We start from the raw sequence: 19,882 nt of genomic DNA, 5'->3' as shown, positions 1-19,882 counted from the left end.
ACAAGAGAAAGGATTATTTTTTATGATAATTATAAAGATAATGTAAATTTCTTTGTAACTGTAATATTACTACAGGAAGAAAGATAATGTAAATTTCTTTGTAAGTGTAAAATTACTACAGGAAGTAATATCATTGGTGTTTGTTGCTATTTCGCACTTGTCTGTGTTACATTCGGAAACACATGCATTCAAATTTCAAGGCATTGCTAGAGCCCTGGGGAGTCCATTTTGGGGGAATATATGCAATTTCAATTCATTTTTAGGGTCTCTATTATTTTTTTCTCTAAAAAAAAAGCATTTGATCTGGACCTAATTTCTTCGTATTCATATAATCCTTTGATTTGAATTCCATTTTGCAGCTGTACACGACCATAAGACCTCGTGGATAAACTAGAGGCTTAAAGTTAAAAGTCGGGATTTCCACTAAACTCGGGTTAAGAGGAAGGAATCTAAACCACGTCTTGGTAGCTCAAATATCGTGGTTCCCGGCTCGCAGCTCGCTCGGGAGGCTAACATTGTTAGATGGGCATCCCTCAGTGCGATCTCTCGGTGCAGGTCCCTCTGTGCTCTAACTTCGGGGTTGCTCGGAGGCTCGGCCTGAGTCAGCTCGCTGGCCGAGAAGTTGGGCGCGAGGTGCAGGGCGGGGCTTCCTCCTCCGACTCGAGCCCCGCTCTACTTTTCCGAGTCCGCGTTTCTTCCTCCGTCCGGGCGCGTGTTCCTTCAGCTCCGGCCAGGCGGACGTGACAGCCGCAGACCTTCAACGCCAGAGCCCGGGGCCGCACGCCTCGGGGAAGCTCTCTGGCTCAGCTCGGCCGCCCACAGGCTCTTCAGGAGCGGCCGCGGGTCTCCTCAGGCCCGGCCCATCCTACACCTCGCTGGTCGCCGCAGCATCCCGAGCTATGGATACCGGCTCCGACTCAGGTCAGAGGCCGCGTGCGTGCGGCTGAGGGAAGAGGCTGAGGTGGGGTTGGCTCGCCGCGTCTCCGCTCCGCGCTGGGGAAGCTTGGCGGCGGCAGGTGGGCAGGACGAGGCGCGAGCGAGCGAGGGCGGGCGCGCGGGGGGAGGGGGAGGATGGCTCAGCTCTTTCTAAATATAAGAGCCGGCAAGAGGCGAGCAAGCCGGGCGCCGTGCCGAAGAGCCGCCGCGCGGTCTCTTGGCCGCACGGGTGGCAGCGGCGGCGGCGGCTCCTCAGAGGCGCGAGGCTGAGGGGAGCTCCCGAGTCGTGAGCTCGCGAGGCGCGGCGAGAGCGACGCTCGCAACGCGGAGGACGCAGGCGGCGGGCGGGCCTCGAGGGCGCAGCGCGTCCCGCGTGAGAGACTCAAGGCGGCCCCGGGCCCCTGCGACACCGCACGGCGACGGCCGCGAGCCCCCCTCGCCGGCCGTCCGCCCCTCCCTCGCTCGCTCCCGGGCGCAACATGGCTGCGGCGGCCGCCTCCGCCTCCCAGGACGAGCTGAGTAAGTGCGGCGCAGAGCCTGCGGCCGCGAGCCGGACTCAGCTCCACACAGGGCCGGGCCCGGCCAGACACTGGAGGCTGGTGGGACGCGGGGCCCGGGCAAGAGGGCGTGCGGTGGTTTCGGTGTGCAGGGGGCTCGGGCGCTTGGGCCTGGCGGGAGGGCGGGCGAACGGGCGAGCCGCCGCCGCGGGCGCTTGTAGGCCTCAGGTTTGCACTGTCACGTCGTGAAATTGAAACCAGAGCTCTGGGCATAGCTAGCCCTGCTCGAAATCTGCTTCGGCCCGGGCTCTGGGGGATCCCGGTCTCCTGACTTGCTACCGGAGCTGGCGTGCGGCCTGTCGCCCTAGGTTGGACAGTGTCCACCCGTCCGTTCCGTCTGACCCCCGCATGTCCCCAGATTCTGACTGACGGGCGACTTCTGGAAATGGAGCTTTTGGGAAGGAGAGAGGGTGCCTTTTCCCCCTCACGTCCAAGGAATCAGCAGAAAGGTCACAGATAGGAGATGACTTTCAGGTTGAAGCAGTAAAGACCAATAGGGCCGCTGTTAATGGTAGAAAAAAAGGACCCAAAACGCGGGGTGACTGAGCTGTCAGAAAGGAGAGACAATCCCACTCCATGCCAAGCGTTGCAATTTTCCATGGGATGACGATCCAAGCTCTCTGGGAGCAGTGGTCACTCTTAGTGCCAGGCCGCCCAGCCTGCTGCCAGTATTCCACTCTATGCTTTGTGGGAAGTGTAGTTCTAGGATGTTGTCGGCCTATTCTGGGGTCATAAATATTCAATTTTCATGGAATATGTAGAATAATTTATTTCGTTTTGGGTGGTTAATTCAAACGCTTTAGGGTATTTAAGAGCAACCACCCCCCCCCCCCATGTTGCCCTTCAGTAAAGACTAAAGAAGAAAGGTGCTATTTGGGAATGATGTATATTTTAAATGCCGGGATGGGTGAAGTGTTGTAAGCTTATGTTTGTGAAGCTTATGTTATTAAAGCGTCTCAATCGCCATGTGAAAGTAGTTAAACTTAATTCATGTTTCTTTGGTGCTTGGCAGTTGAAAGCTACTTTTATGAATGTGATCTCACTTTTGCCCTCATAACAACCTTGTGTGACAGGTAGGTAGGAATTATCCTTGGTTTAAAGAGGAGGCATAAACGTTTAGAGGGATTAAGTTCCTTGCTGCTTTGAACTGGTGGAGCAGGAGTACTAGTTGCTGAAGTAAACGTTTGATATGACTCTGGGAAGAAAGAAGAATCTGAAGAGAGCAAGATGAGGTCTCAGGGTGAGGAAAGGTAGATGTAAGGTAGCCACAACGTTGAGTGTTTGCCTGTCAGTCCCAGTGGAATCACCACTTGACCTTTGAAGAGACCAATTTCTCAATTTTACTTCTCAGTATTTTTATTGTGGTAAGATACACATTACAAAACTTATCATCTAACCATGTTTTAAGTGTATAGTTCAGGGTCATTGTGTACATATGCTCTGTTGTTTGATCACCACCTTCATCCATCTTCAGAATTCCTCATCTTGCAAGACTGAAATTCTGTACTTGTTAAACAACTCTCCTTTCCCTCCTCTTCCTTGCATCCCCTGGCAGCTACTTTTCTGCTTTTGTCTCTGAACTTCCCTAGCTAACTTTTCACTGTGCTTGTTTTGGCGTGTGGTTGTTTTTTTTTATTTAATATAATGCCTTCAAAGTTTGTCCTTGCTGTAACATCTGCCATGACTTTCTTTTGTAAGATTGAATAATGCACCCTGGCATGTAATACATTTCTTACCCATTCATCTCTCTATGGACAAGTTGCTTTCAAATTTTAGTTGTCATACATAATGCTGCTCTGGTCCTCCCTTCGGTTCTTCTGGGAATATACCCTTAACTTTTGAGGAACTGCCATTTTTTGGTTTGTCGTTTGTGGCTCTGGGGATTGAAGACAGGAATGTTCACATACTAGGCGAGTGCCCTACCACGAGTTACCCTTACTCCCAGCCTGCCATTTGTTTTCTCAGTGACTGTAACCACTCCCACTCCCACCATCATTGCATAAAGGCTTTCACTGCTCCATATCATTGCCAATAATTATTGTTTTCTGTATTCTCACTGGTACCATTTTAGCAGATATCAGGTCATCTGATATTAATCAGGAATAAAAAATATATATTTTAAAATTGATATATCTCATGGTGTTTGGGTTTCTGTTGTAACACTAACTAAATTAACATTTCAGTTACTGGTAGAGATGGGAAAGAAAATGAGAAAGAATTAACAATTTGGAGTGGCTCACGTGTTTCTGTATCTACAGTCTGTACCTGTATATCAGGTACCTGTTAAAATGCTGATAGTATTTCTGGTTAAGGGATTTATTGACATTAGCAGCAAATGTTAAGTTAGGAACACATAGTCCAATTCTAGCTGTTCTGTTTTCTTTGGTCAGATTACCAAAGAAGTGTGTTGCTTTAGCCTCTGTTTTTATTCTGGAGAGATTAAAGACTTGATATTTGGTACCATAGAATAAGGAGATCATATACATGTACACAGGTTAAGATATATCAAATGAGGATGGTAACATTTCTGGCAATCCCAAGCATTTATAAAGCTGAAGCCAGAGTGACTATAGGTTGAGGTAAACCTGAAGTAAATAGCAAGAGTCCTCGGCCCTCCCCCCTCCGGTCCACAGAAGCAATTTTTTATTTTCGGTAAGAATGACAGTATTAAGAGGAGATGAATAGTAAAGGTGCCTTGAGGGCTCCAAGAAAAAGGCATCTGGTGGTATTTTACTGTTTTTGAGATTGGGCTTGTTATGTTGCACATGCTAGTCTCCAACTCTTTGGCTCCAGTAATCTTCCTGCCTCAGCCTCCAGAATGCTAGGACTAGTACTAACTACAGGCTGTTACTACTGTGTCTGACTTTCTGTATAATACATGATAATAGCATTCCTCTGGGTGGCAGCATCGATTTTTATCCTACTAGTTTATTATGGAACGCAACACTCAGAGAAACTGAAAGTAAACACACACACACACACACACACACACACACACACATACACACCCCACCTGGTGGCATATTGTTCAGTTACATTAAGTCCTCTATCTTTCATATACACAGCCACTTTTAATTATATTGCCATAGTACACTGTAGGAGCTCCTGAGTAGCAAAACTGACATTCACTACATTCTTCCTTCTGTTATCCCTTCTTTCTTTCCCCTCACCCCCCTTGAAACAGGGTGTGAGTATATTGTCCAGGCTAGCCTCAAACTATTGGCTCTTTTACAGGCATGGACTACCATGCCCAGCCTTTGGTTGATTGAATGATACAGACCTTTGAACTTGGAAGTGACTAAAAGGTAGGAAGACGAGATAGTCTTCAGTTTTGTTAGATTTTATGTTCTTTTTAAAAAAATATTTAAATCATATATTTTTCTTCAAATCATATGGTTATAACAGAATAGTAGTAAAACTAATGTTTTTTTTGAGAGTAACTACTCTCTTGTACTCTAGAGAGGTCCTCTAGTTTGTCCCTACTTACTGATTCCTGAGTGACTGAGTTTGGTGCTGTCAACCAAATGGTACCATTATCTTAGAGCATAGTTAGGGCTTGAACTTAGGTTCTTTGATTTAAAAAATTATGTCAGTTCTGCTCTGTCAGCGGTTAATTTCCTTACAGTTATACTATAAAGAAGTAGTTATATTTTCAATTTTTTTCTTTTAGTTTCTTGTGTAAGGATCAGAATCAGGGTGAGTATGCTGGAGAAAGCTTCTATTGTGCCAGTGTTCTATGTTTGATGAGCAGAATGTACTTTTGGATAGTATGTGGAAAGAGAGATTAATTAGTTCATATTAAAAGTGTTTTTTAAAATCTAGTTTGTAATTACTTATGTCTGGTTTTCTTTGTATTTAGGCTCATATTTGCAATTGGAGTGAATTCAGTAGAGGGCAGATAGCTAGATTTTATTCTAACATTATCCTTTATTAGTTTATGGAAAAACCAGCACTGTAACTGATTGAGTAGCTGGGAGAGGTGCTCCTGACATAGGAAGAAAGGACTCAAGAGTTTTTGCTTGAACGACTGCTTAGTAGTTTCATGGCCTTGGCTTATAACTGTTAGGCGGCATTCAAACCTGATCTTTGTTGGGTTATAGACACTCTTTAAGAAGCAACATATAATCTTAAGATTAATTTGATCTTAGGCACAGCCATGTGAAATCTTAGTGGTATCATATAATCAACATTTCCAGCAATCTTCAGAGTGGTTTTTTTTAGAGGGTATGTGGCAAGCTGGTATGTAGTTGGGTAGTTGAATAATTAATTATTTGGTCATACAGAAATAGTGCTTCAAAGCTAATCATTGTAATCACAGATATAGACTATTGAGTTGAACTTTGTAAAAAGGCTGTCAAGCCCATATCATTGAATTTTGGTTACTTAAGCAAATAGGAAGTTAAGTTAAAATGGAAAATGACTACAGGATTTCTCTTTCTCTCACTCTCTCTTATCCCACAGTTTATTACTACTCTATTCTTTTTGAATTATGCTTCAGGTAAACAATAATTTTAATAAAGGCCAATGACAACAGTTGGCATGGAGATACTGGTCTTGTTCAGAAGATAGGTGTTAAAACTGTAGGCAGTGCTAGTATGCTCAGATGGTTTGATCCAGTTGTTGATTTCTCCTTTTAGTCCTAACCAAGACTCTTGTATTATTTGTTTTATATACATATTTCCCAATTCAGTAAGCAGACTTTTAAGATTGAGTGAATAATTTTTGGTTTTGTCTTCAGAGTGCTTATAGTTAATTAGACACTGATTTATATTGTCAGTATAAATAGCTAATATGAAGCATGATATGAAAAATGTTTAATATGGGTCTTTGGAAACCTCAATGAATGAGTATAGTATTCTAGGGTCTAAGGAATAATCGCTTAAATTGAAACATGGAAGAAGAGCGATAATCATGCATTTTAAGAAAAAGGCTAAATAAGTCATATGAGAGGAATAAAGATGTGTTTTCTGTGGCTGTATGAAGAACTAGGAAAAGAAATAAACTTGGTAGTCTGAGATTTGGTAAATAGTGCCTTCATTTTTTGGGATCTAGAACAAATTACTTTTCTGAATATCCTTTCTTTCTCATAAAATGGAGTGATGGCAAGAAATACTCATGGTGGTGTTAAGATAGTTATATGTGCAAGTGCTCTGTATAAACAGTTTGGGAATCTAAATTTACTAGCATTTCGGTATGGGGAAAGGCAAGAACAGAAAACACTAGAAAGTTAGGATGGGGCCAAGGTATAGAAATGCCAACCAATGTAAAGAGTTTGAACTTAGTTCTGTAGACAGTAGAGAACCAGCAGAGTTCTGAAAGGGCTGTTACACAGCAGGAGAAGGTCTGCTTTATAAGGATAACAGATGATGGTGGTGAAATAATTAATTGCAAGAATCCACAGATCAAAAGCACAAGATTACAAGGAGGGGATCAAAACGGGTAAAGAAATGCAGGGTCTGAATTGAGACAGTGGAAATGGATTTGGCAAGGAGATAATACTAATTGGAGTCCTAAAGTTTGTAGAAATGATTGGGTTGTTATTGTATAGGTGACGGTTATTAAAGAGAGGGAAGAATTAGGTACAATCTAACTGGAGACTGTAGGATAGGGAAATGGGGCAGAAAGTAGCTTTTAGGCAGACTTAGAGAATTGGAAATGGAGAAGAAACAAAAATAAGATTATAGTCAACAAATGAATGAATGCTGGAGAAATCTTTATTGAATAGTTTAAGAAGAACGGTTTGGATGGTAATTCTGAAATTACAGTCAAAGCTGGTTTCAAATTTATCCATTTATCACTTTTGGTTAATGTGTCCTTGAACACAAAACTGCCTACCTTTGGGCCTTGGTATTCCCATTTGTAAAATAGGGTTATAACAAAACAAGCTTATAGGGTTCTAAGAATGGGAAGAATTGATGCATGATGCATGTTAAAAACTTGGTAGTATTTGGCACATGGGTTGCACATGGGTCCATGTGGGAAATTTGATTCTAAAGCTTTGAAGAGGTGGGGATGATGGGCTCATAGGAATGGATGGCTTGTTCTGAAGATAGCTCTTTGGAGCCTGTGAATATGTAGGGAGGGTTGAGATGACAATATTCAAGGAGCTAATAAGTCCTGGGAGAAGTCCTGGAGTTATTGTTATTAACTTTTGTTTTCTCCTGAGTTTTGAGACAAAGTCACACTATATAGCCCATGCTGACTTCAAACTCTTGATCCTTGTGTTTTGACTTCCTAAGTACTTAAGCATTTATATTTTTCAGTTACATTCTGGTAACATGTGTACTGGCTAACTAACCCTCTTCTTCCAAAACCACTGTGTAACTGAGATACTTCCTTCGATTTTAATGTAAGGTTTTAATATACTTATGATATGCACATATTTATATGATAATTACATGTTGAATTAGTACTGGAGTTTTAAAATCTTTAGTCAGTTATTATCAGTATATTTTTTGAAGCTTTAAGTAGGCTCAAATTCTGTTTATGCAATACCCTTCTTCACCAAATTTGATAATCACTGTATTTTTCCTTATTCTATTTGCAAAGGAGGGCATCAAAGATGTTAGCAAGAAATGAAAAGTGCTTATTTTTCTTAAAATGGTAGCTCTGTGTACAAGTCTTAATTGTATTTTTTTTGGTGTTCTAAATAATAGATTCTTTATACAATTGCATATGTACGAGTGGATGAACATACCATTGGTGATCCAGAGGACTTTTGTCAAGATTGGATAAACCATGTATCACATTGATTGTAGAGGTTAGTAGATTTAGTTCCTGAGGATATGTGCATTTTTATAGCAGATTTAAAAATGCATAGGTTATTAGGTAGAAATTTCCACTAAGATCTTCACTTTTCCCCCCATTTTTCCTTTTTCCTTTCCTAGTAACCTGAGACAACCAGTGAAGTTCATATTAGTTTGTATGTGTCTGATACTTTTATTCTCTGTGGTGATAAATATAAAAGAATGAGCAAAAAAAGAAGAAAAAAAATCTAAAACTTGAAGTTATTAGTTAGCAATGTGCACAGGTAGAAACAATGAATGACAGTTTATAACTAATGTGATCTGCTATACAAAAAACATTTTACAGTTTCAGGAACATTGTTATGGAATCAATTATTTTAACTTTGACAAAGAGGTACTGTAGGAGGCATCTTTATGGTAATTGGGTATTCCTGATTCTGCTACTTTAATATGTACTGTGATTTTTTTTTTTAAGAGCTGTTTTATTCTGTTAGTGTTACAAAGTTTTGCTTTTCGATAATACTGGATAGTTCTTTGAAACTCCATGAATTCAATACTAGTGACTACTTGCGGTTTAGTAACTTCAGTCCAAAAGTCTATTGTGTGCCTGCCTATCTTCTATAATTCTTAGACTAATTTAACTATTATTTTATGACTTTAGTATGTATACTGCTAAATACAGTATATAATGGCTAATTCATTTAAGTGGAATTTTGAGGGCCGGAATGTTTTATAAATCAGATTTCAACTTCAGAATAAATTTTGGTTTATTTTTGCTGTTTCTCATCTTTTTCTGTGGTATGTGGAGGAATAAAAATTGGGAGGTTGGAGACCTGTTTAGTAGAACAATGAGCACATTGCTTATTCCACCCTAGATTCTTTGTTTTGGAACCATGAGAAATGTATAATACTTTTATGATATACTGAAGACAAGCAGTCCAGAACACAAGTGCTAGGATTTAAATTGTGACTTTTTAGGCAGGAATGGTGGTTACATGCCTGTGTGGTAATCCCTGTATGGAGGAAGCAGACACAGGAGGATTACCACAACTTTGAGGCCGTCCTGGACTACATAATGAGTTCCAGGGCAGTTGGGGTTATAGTGTGAGATACTGCCTTAATGAACAAAACTCAAGCAAAGAAACAAACAAAAAAATTCAGAAATTTTCACATCCAAATGAGCATTTTTCTTCCAAGTAATTAACTGCTTTTGATGGATATTAACTCTTCTGCATTGGACTATTATGCAACCTGAATTCTTATGTAGTATCTCCCTCAAACTTGCTTTTGTAAGCCAAAGTGATCTTTCTGCTCACTACCTTATTAAAATTAATTTCTACCTGGTTCCTGCCAGTTGCTTGCTCTGAGGAGGAAGGCCTTTTTAGAGGTAGGAGTATTTGTAAACTTAAGAGTGTTTATTAGGACTCTGGTACTTAACTCACTGCATCTCATAAATTGATGAGGACTCTTGTCAAATCATCTGGTCCAGCTGTCATACTGCCTTCATGATTTCTTTCCTATGTGTATGTGTGAAGAGGTGAGAAGTTGAAGGCAGTAAGGAAATAAACTTGTAGGGAGTTGAGGTGAGCAAGAAGAGGGACGCCTTTTTATGAATCTTACTGAGTTGGTAGGGAGTTTAAAGTAGTCTGGCATCTTATACAGAAGGCAAGGATTTCATACATACCAGGAAATAGATTTGTAACTTTGCCTTGCTTAAGGAGTTTGCTACTAGTTTTGTAGATAAAAAGGCCCATGACTTCTGAGGATGAAATAATGTCTATCCACCCCTAACATGTACCAGTGGCAAACTAAAGAAATTCTACCCAAGTTGAGCTTAGCCAAACAAGGAGTTTATCTGTGCTTCCTACTGGAGCCTGGGTGAGGGGCGACTTAAAGGAGAGCTCATTGCAAAGAATGTCAATTGTCACGAAAATTGAGCAAAGAGCTGTGTAGATGACTCCTCTTTTCTCTGCAGTTGTTTACTGTTTATGTGACTGGGGAAGGAATAGCATAACATTTTGGGCTCTTGAGCCTCCAAAGTTTCATTAGCTTCCAAAGTCTTAAGATCCTTTCCCCCCTCTCTATGAGGGAATGTTTCAGTTTGGAGAAAATAACTATAAAGGGCATTTTTAATTGGGCATTTGTCTTGGCCCTGAGGACAGAGAGACAAACATGCTTTGCCAGCCTTAGTTCTGCGGGGCAGGAGTACTAGAAGTGCTGCATAGGTAAGGAGGGCCATGCCGGTCCCCTCAGACTGTCCTAGCTAGAGGTAGGCAGCTTTTGCAGGAGCTGACAGATTGTTTCATTCTGGGATTCAGTCATTCCTTATTCCCAATATACTATTGTATTTGTGCTTTCTACAGGAGCACTTGGCATTTGTTTTTTAAAAAGTATATTTGCATTTAGTTGAGTTCCTTTTAAAAAGGCTGGAGTAGGGGCAAACTTCTATTTTAAAAAATCTTAGGAATGAAGATGGGAATTCTGATTTCTAGTATTATTTTATGAAGAAAAACCCTGCTGTCCTTATTTGGGTCCTGCAGGTGTTACAGAGTGACAGTTAATGACTTAAAGTGGTATTTAGGAATCAACAGATGGAGTGGACTTTCAGGACTAGAACTAGTTAGATTTATAAGAGAATAATCATATCAGTCAGGTCTTTCTTATTTTTCAGTTTTAGCCTCAAAATAATTAAAAATGGTTTTCAATGTTTGAAGATTCCCAGTCTCTTCTTTACATGTCTTGATCATCACTTCCAATTGTATAATTTAGTTCAATTTTTCTTAGCTTGTAGGTTCCCATTTTTGAAAACACTGCTTGGGTTCTGCTTATTTCAGGTTGACACAAGAATCAACTCACAACAGTGAGTGTCTGTCATACACTCACTATTTTCTTTACTCTTAAATATTTCTAAGAAATATTTATTATTATTTATTGAAGCTGAGGTAAGTTACAGGGCAGCCTTGTGTTTAGAGCACTTGATTTTCTATGCTCCAGTTGGTCCCCTTGTCATTTCCCTCTTTTTCTTTTTTCCTTTTGCTGTAGAAACAGCTTGCTGTAACTCCCCTGATTTGGATGAGTACAGCTTTGGCACATAACAGGGAATCTTACTTTCTTGTCATGGCATTAAAACATGTCTCATTTTCATCCTAATTATAAGTAATCACCAGTTTCTTTTCTTATTACAGTTGTTAGATGCATAAACTTCTAAATAGCTTTCATAATGCATAAAGAATTACTATTCTCTGCATTCAACCAGTATTTGAGCATTTACTTTCTTAAAGGAGCTGAGTTGAGTATTTGGTTAAAAGAGACTCAGTCATAGGTTCTGAACATAAGCTGGAAGAAGATGGAGGCATAAGCATGCAGTAGGGTAGAGTCTGATCAAATTGGTCTAGAAAAGGGAAGATTGAGCAGTTACAGAATATGTAGCAAAAGATGGTGATCATCAGAAGTATAGAAAATGTAAATGATGGGGCAGGTGTTGGGAGGGTGTTGAGCTGAGACAGCTCCAGGATGCCTCCTGTAGCTGCATTCAGCAGAGGCTGGGAGATTTGAATTGCCCACAGAAGAGAATTTTTGGAGTCAGTATGAACAGAATTGGAGTTCATTAAGAAGAAATCATGGGAATCGTTAGAAAGAGGGGTGCTCAATGAAAATATAAGACAGACAAAAGTGTGGGTGTGGGTTACTCAACAGAGAGTTGCAATTACTTGTCTCTCTAATAATTATTTAGATGATTTTGGTGGGTTCTGAAGTTACATCTAATAGGGTTGTTAAGAGACTTAAATGTGGCCATAGGATGGTTTCTAATGTGCATGTGTTGTGTAGGATTACACTCAGTAGAAGTCAACCTTGGGTTATAGATTTCTTCTCTTCCCTCCTGAATTTTTTTTAAGCCTCTGTACTTTGTATCCTACCCAGAAAAGGACTATAGTGAGCCCATAGGACCAGGTTGAAAATGGTGTGTGTGTATAGTGTAGTGAGTAGCTTATGAGTTGGGCCGCAAGTAGGATAGATTTAGATATGTGTAGACAGAAGAGCGGTCTAGTGCATTTGGGAGAGTGCACTATGTTGAGTGACTTGCTTGGTCAAAAGAACTGGACTGGGATAAACTGGATGTGGTGGCACACATTTCGATTCTAGTACTTGGGAAGTGGAAGGAAGAGATCTGGAATTTGAGGACAGTGAGCTAGAGCAAGGATGTCTCAAAACATTTGGGCTGGGAGAATGTATGGCATATGTAAGAAACAGGGATTTGGATGGCTTTGGGGAGTGATAGCGTACATAGGTAAATGTTTGTCTAGGCTAGACAGCCTACTCCCAGGAAAGATTCCCTTTCTGATATTAATTACAATGCATCGGTAGCATGTTTTTTAAATGTACTTCATGGAGGTGTTTTTCTTTTCTTCTACAAGGTCTTTATTTATATTTGGATCAAGTTGATCGCTGGCTTAAACCAAGATGGTACTTGCAGTGAATCAAAATACTTACGGAACAGAGAGGGACCTTTCGGAGAGCCTTGGAATTTCAGCTAGAAATTGTTCAGATCTTCTTTCAGCTTTTCCAAGCCTTCATGCCATTCTTTCTTCAGTTCGACTTTCTCTGATTTTGTGATTGATAGGATGGGGTTGAGATATCTATCATATTTGTAGTTTATGATTCTAGATTCAGCCAGTCAGAGGAGGCTTGACTTTTTTTTTTTTTTTTTTTTTGAATCCCAATTCTGAATACCTGAAGAAAGTTGCATCAGAGATCTGTCCTGATTGATATATTTGATACTGGCTGTGGTCAAGGTCAAATGAATGCTGTATACAGTTGTCTCAGGATTTAGTATCTTCTCTGTCTTCTTTTTCTGCTGAAACCAAGCTATATTTTAGCACATTGGAAGGAACATTGTGATCAGAGATGAACTGCCAGGTAATAGCTTTGTAATCTTGATCAACATAGATTTGTAGGTCCTTTCATCTCATATAAAGTGGAGTGACTTTTACCTACTTGAATAATGGTTTGTGGGAGAGATACTTCTGTGTCTCGTTTAGTTATCTTTGGCAAGCGTGTTAGGTCATGAGTTCCAGTTTTTATTTTCATCTATAAATACAAATATCTATATTATATTATGTTTTTCTGAGACCCAAAAGACCCCATGGTCATTTTACATACAAAAATTTAAAAAAAGTAACTATTGTTGAGAAGATGTTCATAAATTATTTTATTATAGTCTAGGATATTTTTGTGGTAATTAACCAGATAATTAAAAATATGCTGCAGCTTTAGGTGGTAATTGGTTTGCTATATGCTGGGACATGGTCTAGGTATTTCTCAGCTTCTTTTCCAAGCTCAGCTTAAGACCTCTAATATTTGTTTTAGCTTTTATTTTTCTGTGCTGGGTATTGAACTCAGGTTTTACACATGCTAGGCAGGTGTTCTACCACTAAGCTACATTCCAGAGCCCCTCATTTATATTCTGACATTTACTCTCATATTCATAAAACTTGATGTCTTCATTAGAAAATTATATAAAAACAGACTTATCACTCAGAAATACCTGTTTTCTTTTATGCTCTTGAAGAAATTAATAATTAAACAAATGTCAGGCAGTATGCTTTTTTTCTTTGCATAATCTATGAGGAGTGTTGTGATAGCAGGTTGTCCTGAAAAGGTTACCCTTTCCCATTCTTTTTGTGTTTTCCCCACAAGTAATGGTATGACTTAGAAATATATCTTTATATCTTTTTCCTTACATGGATATAATAGTTGGCATTGCTGAACTAGAAATTTTTTTTTTGGGGGGGGAGTTACGCTTTAAAGTAGTTCTAAAGGTTTTGGTACTTTTCCTTAGACCAAATACTCTTATTTTATTCTTTTACATTTAAGATTCTTTAAAGGTTCTGTGATTAAGATTCTTTCCTTATTCTTGAAATAGAAATTATTTTAATTGTTCTGTACTTTTTAAATAAAGAAATTTATTGTTATCGAAATTTAAAAATACAAAGAAACGTCAATGATACATTTTCTTCCCTCTTTTATACATGTAAACATAAACAAAATTTTTGTGTATATATAATATCTTTAAAATAAATGTTTCAAGTAAAACCAAGAATATTAAGAAGAAATTGTGGAGAACTATGGTGAAGACTTGAGTTTGAGTTGTGTTGTCAGGGATAGAACCCTGAGAACATGTTAAGCAAATGCTCTATTACCGTCCTTTACCCCTACTTAATTGACTCATGCGTATTCTATCTCTCATAATTTTTGAGACTTTTTCTACTAGCTTCAGATCCTTTCTTTTAAAAAAATTGTAGAGATCATTCAAGTCCTCTGCTATTGCTCTTTCTTTCCCCCTTTGTATATTTCTTCTCCCTCCTCTCCTAGACATGGTCATTTATTCCTGTAGTGTTTATATCATGAACAGTATACATTCTGCATTTAGAAACTTTCTATAAGTACAAGTGCCTTGTACACGCCTATCTTTCTGACTTGTTTTCTTGCTATGATCTTAAGATTTTTTTCCAACATAGTACTATTGTTCATGTAAATATGACTCTTGTTTTTAATCACTTGTGACCCGCTACATTTAATCCACTCTCCTGTTGACTGATTTTTGGTTGCTTTCAGTTTTCACTCTTGCTATTGACCCTGTGACTATGAATGGTTTTATGCATATGTCCTTAGCTCTTCTTAGAAGATTTGTTCCTTCCACCTCCAGGATCATGCGTGCTATACAAAGTGCTATACCCAACGGCCTGCCTGCCTGCCTATCTTTTCTTTCTCTTTCCTTCCTTGATTTTCTTTGGATTTTGGGACAGCATATTTGGAACTCACTACACTGGCTTCAAATTTGTGGCAGCTCTCTGGAGTCCTATATGTGTGAGTCACTGTATCTAGCTTGGTTCTCTAAAGTATTTGTATTCAGTTTTTTTTTTTAAAGTTAAAAACATACAAGATATTTATAATGTACTCCTTTCCCTTTTTACTTTATAGAACTAGTTTTTTAAAAAATATCTTGTTGGTATTTTATGCTCTGTGCTTGAGAGTATGTTTGAATTTTTCATTTCCAGATTTTCATTCAATGTTTAAAATACCTTAGTTTTTAATCCATATTATTAATTTACCTGAAAGTATTTTTTATGATATTTATTTCTGGTTATCTTCTGTATTCTCTATTTCAGTTTGTTGATTTGTTCCTCTTAAATATTTTTGTTATATAGACTCTTAATTACTGTAACTTTATAATAAGTCTTAAAATGTAGTAGAGTGACTAACTTTGTGGGAATTATTGGTTATCTTTGATATTCCATCTTATTTTTATTCACATTCCACCTGATTTTTATCTTTTCAACTTTCATGAATTCTTTTCTATAGAACATATTCTACTATTTTTATAATGACGGGTTTATTTGTAGATTTTTTACTGTCTTCCAGATATTTTTGACTCTTCTGGTACAAAATAAAGTCATGGTGGACTTTTGGCTAGGGACGTAGCATGACGTGTGTATAAGGCGTTGAGATTGGTTTAACCTCTTTGTAGAGCAGAAGGCCTGAGGTTATGAAGGCAGGCAGCAGGGTTTCAGCTGCAGTTGGCCTTGCCAGGTGATTGCTGAGCAGAGCCTTTCTACTGAGCTTTGGATGCTGAGTATTGTGGAAGGTTAGTGTCAGTTTCTTTAAATTGTGGGGACTTAGGCATTTTAATCATAGAATCCACCAACCTGTTTCATCTGATACAGAAATCTGAATATTTCTAATCTCCTTATTCTAGCCATTAGAATTGTTATAATTCAGAATACCATTTTCCCCTATAAGAACTTTGACGTGTTGCACACATTTTAATACTTCCTTTTTGGAGTCTGTTCTCATGTATCTCAGTTGTCTTCTTTACCCTGATCCTGTATGCAGCATGAACTTCTTGTTCCACATACTCTTCTCATAGCTATTATACAAGCTATGAGATACTGGCAGTGTATTCTTTATACTGCATTCTCATGAACCTTTTGTTCACTTTGCTTAGAAGTAGTAATAATGTGTGCTTTCTGTGTTGTCTGGGTTTTGTATGTAATATCATATTTGCTGTAGATTTTATAGAGATATATTTTGTCAGAGTGGTAATTTCTTTCTAGGCTGGTTGTTTTCAAATCTACATTTACCAGCTCTGCTCTGTGATACTGGGTTTCTGTATTTTCCAGACTCCTCTACCAATTAGCTTCCTGTCTTAAGCCTCCCCCTTTCTTGCCTCAGTAAGAATATTCTTTCTTCCTTCTAGAAATTGTATTGTTTTATCTTTCATATTTTGAGTTTTGGGAATGGTGCTAAGGATGGAACACAGGGGCTTGTTTATGCCCATACTCCATCACTGCCTGTCTTTAGCTTTTCATATTTAGATTTATGATTCATCAGAAATTTATCTTCTTTCATGTTTGATGTGATGAGGTAGGAGTTACATTTTGTTTTCCCATAATACAATGCAACTGTTAGTGCAGTTTACTGAAATAACAATATTTACTTACTCATTTCATTCATAACTTTGTTTTAAAACAGGTGACTCGTTTATGTTTATCTTTTAAGGATTTTGTATTTTTTTCAACTGGTCTTTTTTTTTTTTTTTATTAACTTGAGTATTTCTTATATACATTTCAAGTGTTATTCCCTTTCCCGGTTTCCGGGCAAACATCCCCCTCCCCCCTCCCCTTCCTTATGGTTGTTCCCCTCCCAACCCTCCCCCTATTGCCACCCTCCCCCCCATAGTCTAGTTCACTGGGGGTTCAGTCTTAGCAGGACCCAGGGCTTCCCCTTCCACTGGTGCTCTTACTAGGATATTCATTGCTACCTATGAGGTCAGAGTCCAGGGTCAGTCCATGTATAGTCTTTAGGTAGTGGCTTAGTCCCTGGAAGCTCTGGTTGCTTGACATTGTTGTACATATGGGGTCTCGAGCCCCTCCAAGCTCTTCCAGTTCTTTCTCTGATTCCTTCAACGGGGGACCTATTCTCATGGCATTCGCCTCTGTATTTGCTGTATTCTGGCTGTGTCTCTCAGGAGCGATCTACATCCGGCTCCTGTCGGTCTGCACTTCTTTGCTTCATCCATCTTGTCTAATTGGGTGGCTGTATATGTATGGGCCACATGTGGGGCAGGCTCTGAATGGGTGTTCCTTCAGTCTCTGTTTTAATCTTTGCCTCTCCCTTCCCTGCCAAGGGTATTCTTTTTCCTCATTTAAAGAAGGAGTGAAGCATTCACATTTTGTTTTGCACTTTTTTTTTTTTTTTTTGGTTCTTTTTTTCGGAGCTGGGGACCGAACCCAGGGCCTTGCGCTTCCTAGGTAAGCGCTCTACCACTGAGCTAAATCCCCAGCCCTGTTTTGCACTTTTAATTATTGTAGTTTTTGGCAACTTTTGATATCTTGTCATATAAGCTGTTTTTCCTCTTCAGCATCAATTAGTTTGATAAATACTGGTGTTTTTTTTCCTCTGACTTTTTTCTTTTTTCTTTTAAAATCATCCAGGTTATCCTTTGTAAATCTTAGTGCTTTGTAGAAATGGTAGAGTCAGACTTTTATTTAGTACTCTTTAAAATACTTTTGCATTGATATTGGATAATGTTTTCTACAGATCCGTTTGGGGATAATTGACGTGTTGTTAGTATGTATAAATTGTAACTCTTACCTGAAAGGCTCTGAAACAGAATATTTGATTTTTGTTTTTAGATTAAGAAGCTTTATGTATTTATAACTTGGTAGCTTATGGATGAGATCCAAGTCTAACCAGAAAATTTCCTTATGTCTTCCATTTACTTATATAATAGGCTTAATATACTTGCATTTTGACTGTGATCTATGTTAGTTCAAGTATAGCATCAGTAGTAGTCTTGGATTGTGAATATCAGATTTTAAATTATTGGATGAAGAGATCTGTTTTATTGTGATCCATGCTTATTGGGTACTCTTTGAATTTTCTTCAATTTTTTACAGCACAGTACATTTTGGTTTTCTGTTTAGAGGTCTTACATAATTTCCCCTTAATATCTCTCTCTCTCTCTCTCTCTCTATATATATATATATATATATATATACACACACACACACATATATGTATATATACATACACATATATGTATATATACATACACATATATGTATATATACATACACATATATGTATATATGTATAAACACATGTATATGTGTATGTACATATATATGTTTTTATGTGTCACTGAAAAAGATTTTTTCAAATTAGATAAATTGATTGACACAGTCTTGCCGTATAGCTCAACCTGGCCTTGAATACATGTTCCTATTGCCTTAGCCTCCTGTGTGCTGCAATTACTAGTTGTGCTATGTGCCTGAATCACAAATTCTATTTTTAATGATTTGTTATTAGTATATAGACAATTAACTTGTTGTATATTGTTATTTTAATAATTTATAAATTTTGTTGTTCTGAAAATATTCTTTCCAATTTAGTGCATTTTATTATTTTTGTCTTATTATTTTGAAAAAAATTTGCAGCAAATATTTTAGTAGATTTATTTATTTATTTATTTATTTATTTATTTATTTATTTATTTGCAGTGCTAGAGATTGAATTTGGGGCCTTGCAAGTGATAGACAAGTGCTTTACTACTGACTTACATTCTTAGCCCTTGAATAAAATTCTTCCGTTTTTTCATTTTTTATTGGTTATTTTATTTATTTACATTTCAAATGTTATCTCCCGTCCCCATTTCCCTTGTAAACCCTTTATCCCAATCCCTCTACCCCCTGCTTCGATGAGGGAACTCCCCCACCCACCCACCTACTCCCACCTTACCACCCTAGCATTCCCCTATATTGGTCTCCACAGGACCTCCCTTTCTATTGATGCCAGATAAGGCAATCCTCTGCTATGTAAGCAGCCGGAGCCATGGGTCTCTCCATGTATATTTACTCTTTGGTTGGTGGTTTAGTCCCTAGGAGCTCTGGGGGTCTGGTTGGTTGATATTATTGTTCTCCTTATGGGGTTGCAAACCCCTTCAGCTCCTTTAGTCCTTCCCCTAACTCCTTCATTGGGGTCCCAATGTTCAGTCTGATGGTTGGCCATGAGCATCCACATCTGTATTGGTAAGGCTCTGGCAGAGCATCTCAGGGACAGCCATACCTGGCTCCTGTCAGCATGTACTTCTTGGCATCAGCAGTAGTGTCTGGGTTTGGTGTCTGCAGATGGGATGGATCCCTAGGTGGGGCAGTCTCTGGATGGCCTTTCTTTTAGTTTCTGCTCTACTCTTTTCCCTGCATTTCCTTTAGATAGGAACAAACAACACTATGTCAGTATTTTTGAGATGGGTGGTTAGTCCCATCCCTCAACATGGGGCTCTATATATACCCCATATAATTATATGTATGAGTTTTATGTGTGTGAGTGCTTTTCTGCATATACATGTGCACACCATGGCATTCCAGATGCTCTTAGAGGGCAGAAGAAGATGTTGGATCCCTTGGAACTCCAGTTACAGATGGCTGTGAGTCTCCATGCTGCTGATAAACTAAACCCAGGTCCTCTGCAAGACCAGCGAGTAGTTTTAACCACTGAGTCATCTCTCCAGTCTCTGAATGGAATTCATACTAGTGAACTTTTTCTGTGTTATTCCCCAAATAATGGAGAACGTAGTTAGTA

General features: G+C 38.9%; 1 protein-coding gene across 4 annotated transcripts in view; it reads left to right on the top strand.

Moving 5' to 3' along the window:
• Nucleotides 1–370: 370 nt before the first annotated feature.
• Nucleotides 371–19,882, top strand: part of Ecpas (Ecm29 proteasome adaptor and scaffold) — a 110,629-nt gene continuing 91,117 nt past the window's right edge. Inside the window, exons 1-2 of one of the 4 annotated variants that reach the window (XM_056985548.2) lie at nucleotides 371–921; nucleotides 8,150–8,253. In XM_056985548.2, coding sequence (XP_056841528.1) covers nucleotides 8,232–8,253 — 22 coding nt within the window. In that variant the 5' untranslated portion in view covers nucleotides 371–921; nucleotides 8,150–8,231. Of the gene's footprint in view, nucleotides 922–1,072; nucleotides 1,456–8,149; nucleotides 8,254–19,882 lie in introns of those variants that run through there. The other 3 variants (XM_056985549.2, XM_056985546.2, XM_056985550.2) reach the window with 3 other exon arrangements.

This window comes from Rattus norvegicus, chromosome 5 (genome assembly GCF_036323735.1).
Source record: "Rattus norvegicus strain BN/NHsdMcwi chromosome 5, GRCr8, whole genome shotgun sequence".
Classification (NCBI taxonomy): domain Eukaryota; kingdom Metazoa; phylum Chordata; class Mammalia; order Rodentia; family Muridae; genus Rattus; species Rattus norvegicus.
This window is presented reverse-complemented; position numbering and strand designations above follow the sequence as displayed.